The 6,800-nt window shown below is 34.6% G+C and overlaps 1 protein-coding gene across 1 annotated transcript; it reads right to left on the reverse strand.

The window, feature by feature from the left end:
* Nucleotides 1–220: 220 nt before the first annotated feature.
* LOC111369615 (40S ribosomal protein S23) lies at nucleotides 221–3,292 on the reverse strand. The gene is made up of 4 exons (XM_022991196.1): nucleotides 3,160–3,292; nucleotides 964–1,119; nucleotides 734–860; nucleotides 221–627 (listed from the first exon to the last, which is right to left on the reverse strand). Exons 1-4 carry the CDS (start codon nucleotides 3,162–3,164, stop codon nucleotides 487–489), a joined length of 429 nt encoding a protein of 142 aa, XP_022846964.1. The 5' UTR covers nucleotides 3,165–3,292; the 3' UTR covers nucleotides 221–486.
* Between the last annotated feature and the right edge of the window lie 3,508 nt (nucleotides 3,293–6,800).

Here is a 6,800-nt window from a genome sequence, read left to right on the forward strand (position 1 = left end):
ATAAAATATAATCACTTGTAATCAAATAATATTTTATAAAAGAAATTATAATCAAGAGTTCTGTTTCATCATGTCATACTGAACATGATGAACATGCCTTCAGTAAATTGTAGATTTTTCTATATTTTGGTGCCTTTGGCATACAGGACAGCAGATTGATATTGTTTTAGTATCTTCGACCAAGTAAACCTCAAATCACAATAACATGTCAACGACCTAATTGGCGAACCAAGAAAATATAGGGGCTCAAATAGCAAAGAAACGAAGATGCTTCGAGAGAAGAAAGTAGTAGTAGTTACAATCAAGAGGACAGCTACTCTATTGATTCCCAACGTTATATGGCCTTAAAATTGAAGTGTCGAGACGTCCCAAAACTGAAACATAGAACAAATGCTAAACTCTGGAAAGGACATGACGTGGGGTAAAAGAAATATAGAGAAATGTACAGCAAAATCTGAAGCCAAGCCGTGTCTTCCAACTGGACATTCAAGACCTTGGCTTTTCCTTCTTCTCTTTAAAGAGTGCCAAAAGAGATACACCTGAGACCTTCACAACCTTGAAACGGACTCCAGGAATATCTCCGACAGCATGCCCCTTACGACCAAATCCAGCAATTAGCACCTCATCCTACATGCCAACCAGATAAAAAAATTTCAGGCCAAGAAGAAGATTGAGGAAGCATGATATGGATGATAAATGAACCGACAGCTGAGAAACTTATCACACTACTCACATTCTCTTCAATGTAGTTCAAGCAACCATCATTGGGTACGAAGGCAGCAATCTTCTTCCCATTCTTAATAAGTTGCACTCGAGCACATTTTCTAATAGCAGAGTTCGGCTGCTTGGCCTCGATACCACTATGAAATTCATTTAGTAGCACGAGTTCAGTCTTGGAAATGAGCTACAAACATGGTAGTTAAGGCTTGTCAAGGGAAAAGAAAGAGACTAGCAATTTCTTACATTTTCTCAAGAACAATCCCTTTTGCATGAGAGGAGCCTGCAAATGGCTTCTTCCATTCATTGCCAAGATGGGATTTTTTATAAGCCTTATCGGCCCACCTTTGCCTTCTACGATGCGACTTCAGCTTGCGACCAGCTCCCATTCCACGTGTCTTCCTGCATAAAAGAGTCAGCATAATATAATTAGCAACTCAAGAAAAGAAAATTAACACAAGCACTCCATTTGCTGCAGTTCTGGTCAGCCTAGACGAGAGTGTTGTACACACAAGTGCATAACAATTGAGGAAGGACCTATTCGAATAATAAGATGAAAACAAGTGAAGGGACACTACATTGCAGCAGTGTAATCACCAATATTCATGTCCTATGGTTTTGAAAAATAAAGTGTCGGCGTGTCCTCGCGTCCGTGTCGTGTCTGTGCAGCATAATAGCACACACAAGACGAACTGGCCACATGAGATATCTACTGCAATTTACATGCAAGCAATTTCCAAATGTTTGAATATAAGTTCCAATATTACAGATAAATCTTTCGGTACAAAGAATTCGCTATCAACTTTTGTCTATATATTATACTTTATAATATTATATCTTCGAATTTAGGATATGTTACAGCCCCACTATTCTGCAACACCTGACCAAAAGGAATTTAGAATATTTTAGAGGGATGTTTGATGTGAGTCCATTAGCATTCAAAACTGCTCATCGCCTGGCTCTTTAGCTTAGCCAAGATGGACAGCAAATTGGTATTACCTATTTCAATTCAATAGAAACCAATCCTTTAAAAGAGCAAAATAAAGAAATATTCATGAGTGACATAACCATGCAAAACTATAATTTTTAATAACACTACTTTAATGTTTCATCTCTACTGATCTGCAACTTCATAGCTTAAGAGAAGCCAGGAACAGTTTAGAGAGATTTGGTTTTAGTCCATTAGCATTCAAAACTACTCATTGCCCTTCGGAAAGAGCTCTTCAGCTTTGCCAAGATGGACTAGAAATAACCATTTCAAAGTCCACAAGAACTAATCCTTTTCAGAAAGCACTTCTACAAAATAAATACTCATGGATTATGTTACCTGTCATATCAAGGGCCCGTCTGATATAGATTTTTTAGAATAGATTTTGTGAAGGTGATTTTTTGGAAAACGTGCGCAGTTAAAAAGTAGGGAAAATTATAGGTAACTTTCACAATTATTTTATTGGGAAAATATGTGGTCTAAAATAAGTTTTAAAGAATCTGTATAAAACAAGGACTAAATGTTTCATCGCTAATCTGCAACTTCATAGTTTAAGAGAAGCCGAGAACAGTTTAGAGAGACATTTGATTCAAGCCCGTTAGCATTCAAAGCTGTTCACCACCCTCTAAAAAGAGCTCTTCAAGATTGCCAAGATGGACTGGAAATAACCATTTTCAATAGCAAAAATACTAAAGTCTTAAAAGGGACGACACTTTTTATTAAAGAAATTAATGTAGATTATATAACCTGTAATTTTTAATGGTTCCATGTTTTTTAAATGTTTCATCTCTACTGATCAGCAACTCCATAGCTTAAAAGAAGCCAAGTATTTAGCGAGATATGATTTCAGTCCATTAGCATTCAAAACTGCTCATGGCCCTTTGAAAAGAGCTCTTCAGCTTTGCCAAGATGGACTGTGAATGACTATCTTTAATTTCACAAAGTTGTGTTTTTAAATGTTTCTTGTCCACTGATCTGCTACTTCATAGCTTAAGAGAAGTTTAGAACAGTCTACATCTAATTTAAGTCCATTAGCATTCAAAGCTGCTCATCGCCCAGGGCATTTCAGCTTTGCCAAGATGGACTGAAAAATCAATAAAAGCCATAACAACATCCCTCCCGGAACCACCACTACAGGATCAATCTTTTCGCAAAAATCGCTATTCATAGCCCAAAATGAAGTCACAAAGCTTCAAATGCATCAAAACAATGTATTATTAACATTCATTTCACTTTTAAATACGAACAATGTAATAAAATATCTTATTTTCCAGGCACCATCTTTACAGGATGACATTTAGTTTTCATAATAACAAAAAACATTACAAGAACACAAGGGCATTAACTTCACCCATCTATCTAATTCTTCCGGACAGAATACGTAGCAGAATTAAGCAAAACACAGTATAGAATGAATGAAGTTAAAAAAATAATAATAATAAATAATTTAGTACCCCATGGTGACGGAAAGGTGGCGGCTATGCTGCGGTGATTTGGATTTGAGAGCTTCTCTGAGGGAGCCGCTGATACCAGTTACCACCGATTATGAAACCCTAAATCTGGGATGATTTAAAAACAGGATAGTTTAGCGTGCTATTGCCGGCCCATATAATTTATTTGGGCTGGGCTTACGTATGCAAAGAAATAAGGAAAAATTTTATATATACTCAATGCCAAGCTTTTCAGGCAACGTGATTTATACCGCAAGTATATGGTGTCAAATTTTATAATATAGTTTTGAAATAAGAGTATTAAATCCATAGGGATTGTAATTTAATTTCTACCAAATACTATAATTGGGTAGTTTCTATTTTATCTAGACGAATGAAACTTAAAATCAATATTGTTAATTAATCTAACGATAATTTTGGTGAGAAATCAAGGGATGCAAATTATACTAATAAATCAAGATGGAAAAGCTTAGGGAATGATTTCACCTATTTTCGACGATATTTTTCTACCTCTATAGCTATTTCCATCAACTCTTTTCCAGATTTATAGGCAAGAACTATAAATTAATTATATCCTCTCTCCAGCACCAAATAGAACTTATTTCGATATTTTAATCACAATATCTCTATTCCAAATTAAACGTATAGAAATTATCAAAGCATCTGGTTCTTAAATGGAATTAGCCTCAAATATTCGCATTTTCTCTCGAAACCTACGAAATCTAGGTTATGTTATTCCTAGATCATGCCTAAATTTCCCTGTCTCAAGCACCAAATTTAAAGTATCAAATCATTCAATTGTTAATTAGATAATTGAAAGCATTAAGCAAGAACAACATAAATAAATTCCAGAAAAATCAAAAGAAATAACTATATTAGAATAAAAAACATGTCTCAAATAGGTTGCGTCAAGCCCTAGATTTCAAAGTTTAGTTCATAATTGAATTAACTGACATGATAAAATACACAATAAAAAACATGAAGAAGAAGTATGGAATAAGAAAAACTAGTTGTGTTGCGTGAATTCTTCCCCCGATCGTTGTCAGTCTTCTTCCTCTACTTACCTCTTGAGATTTCCTCTCCTTGCAATCACCTTTAAGCTGTCCAAAAGAAAAAAGAACCCCTCTCATTATGTTCGTCCCTTTTTTTAAGTTAAGTAGTATGATAGATTTTATTACCATAAGAGTTTGTATCAAAAAACGAATCTGTCCGATTTTTTCCCCGAAATATGCCCATGCGCGCGCGCTACATACTGCTTCTACTCTCTGCATATAAAATTCAAGCACATGCACGCGCAAGAGTATTGGCCTACGTGCGTGCACCACTATGAAATCTTTCTATGTGTTGCACTTTGGTCCCTAGAGTTCATTCTTCGTTCCTTTTGGTTTATATTTGATATCTTCTTGATCTTTCATCCTCCAATACCCTTTAGTTGTCTCTAGCTCTTCTTCAATCATCAACATCAGGTTGAGATTTAGTCCCCAAACTTTTGATTAAGCCCAAGTTAACAAATTTCTCGCTCTTCTGTCCAATTTCATTATTTTGACTCGAGTTGCACCTAACAAACGAAATATGTATAAAGTTAAGCATCAATTCATCCTAAAAACAATAATTGCTCTATTTTAATGACTGAAATAAGTAAGCTCAAACACAAATTCACAACACTACAGCAAAAAAGTAGAATTTAAATTCATATACTATTCATAAGTTCTTGCATCCTATCTCAATCTTTAGGGTGTCCACTGCCTAACCACCAGCACCACATGTCACCCTCCAACTGCAAGCAAGATTACCAGCATGACAATATGTGAAATATATATAAAACATGATAGATGCATGTTTATTGATTCTAACATGACAATATATAAAATAAAGATTTCATTTCACGCCAAAATTTGACAATAACTAATATAAAATATCGTAACAGAATCCACACAAAACGGGATCAATGTATCGTCCAAACATGCCAAAACAAAAACAATTCTCCATTGCATTAAGGTGAAATTATTTAGAGTTAGGTAATCCCTTAAAGACCATTACTTTCCCAGAGCAGAAACAAAAAACTTAGAATTAGATTGATTCAATCATACGCAATGATGTCTCCCTTCATCTTCCTTTTTTCGTTCTTTTTAGATCCTATTAACAAAAGATGGGATGCATTAGCAGGATGTGGTGCACCTTCGATCAATTTTTTGTTATTCCCTAAACCTAATTTTGAGCTGGGATTTGGTGATGACATCTTCCAATGTCATTATATTACAGATATATGAACAAAGATGTTATATTTACTTTCTCTCACAATCGCAGTTTGTGGAAATACTAGTATGAACAATTAGAGTTTATATACTCAATTAAAAGCTGCAAATTAACAGATTCCTAGTGTGAATTGTGGGTTTTTTTTTTATAGAATCTTAAGAATAAATAAGACAAAGTTTGGATCTGCATATTTTCGTACTTAAATCAGGTACTTCAACGTAGGTTTTAGGGATTTGTAAACGAGGGTATAGAAATTACGGATTTATAAAATCGCAGAAGTGGATAAATAGATTCTTCAAATATATGATGTAAAACAAGGCTCGATTCATTTGAAGATAGAGATGATTGTGGTGTATTGGTGAAACTTTTCAAATATTAGGGGATTCTTGATTTTGTGTTCAAAGAGAGAGCCATTTATTTGGGGATTTATTTTGGAAATAATAGGGACGCAACTGGGGCATGTTTGGGGAATTAATTGATGGTTTCAAATCGTGAAATTGATGAGAGAGGCTATTCTATACTATTTACTTTTACTGCATGAAGTGTAGTATTTTTGGAACACCAGAACTTAATATCATGCAACGTACTATCTAGGAACACCAGAACTTAACATCATGCAACGTACTTTATCAAGTATAGTCATATTCATCCTTTCTGCTACCCCATTTTGTTGAGGAGTGTAAGGAACGATCTTATGTCTAGTTATGCCACTTTCTTTACACATACTATCAAATTCCTCATTGCAGAATTCTAGGTCGTTATCTGTCTTTAAAATTTTGATTTTCTTGTCAATTTGGTTTTCCACTTGTCTCTTTCAATTGTTAAAACTATTAAAGGTTTCAGATTTATCTTTCTATAGATAGACCCACACATTCCTAGTGTAGTCATCAATAATTGACAGGAAATACCTATTCCCACTCGATGTGGGATTACTAGCAGGACCCCTCAGATCAGAGTACACATATTCAAGCATACATTTAGCTCTATTAACACTCGTTGAGAAAGAAGTTTTATGATACTTACCAAGCACACAATGATCACAAAATGACAAATCTGACACACAGTCATTACCAAAAAGCACCTTTTTCATTAAGTAACTTAAGTCCCTTGATGCCTATGTGAGCAAGTCTATTATGCCATGTGTGTGTGTGATCAATCTTGGCAGAAGAGATAGAGGAGTGTATATATATATATATATATATATATATATATATATATCATTTTTAATTCCCTTAATGAAAACTAAAGCACCCTTGATCATTTTTAGCATACCATTTCTAATTTTACCAGTAAGCCATCCTTTTCAAGTCTCCCTACTAAAATCAGATTCCTAGACAATTCAGGAATATATCTAACATCATTTAACGTATACACAAAACCTGTGCCAA

This window comes from Olea europaea, chromosome 20 (assembly GCF_002742605.1).
Source record: "Olea europaea var. sylvestris chromosome 20, O_europaea_v1, whole genome shotgun sequence".
NCBI lineage: Eukaryota > Viridiplantae > Streptophyta > Magnoliopsida > Lamiales > Oleaceae > Olea > Olea europaea.

What these genes read in the sequence shown, in the direction of transcription:
- LOC111369615 (XM_022991196.1), bottom strand. An exon ending in GGGATTGTTCTTGAGAAAAT is followed by an intron (nt 861 to 963) that starts GTAAGAAATTGC and finishes TGAATTTCATAG; the next exon opens with TGGTATCGAGGCCAAGCAGC. An exon ending in TGAACTACATTGAAGAGAAT is followed by an intron (nt 628 to 733) that starts GTGAGTAGTGTG and finishes GTTGGCATGTAG; the next exon opens with GATGAGGTGCTAATTGCTGG.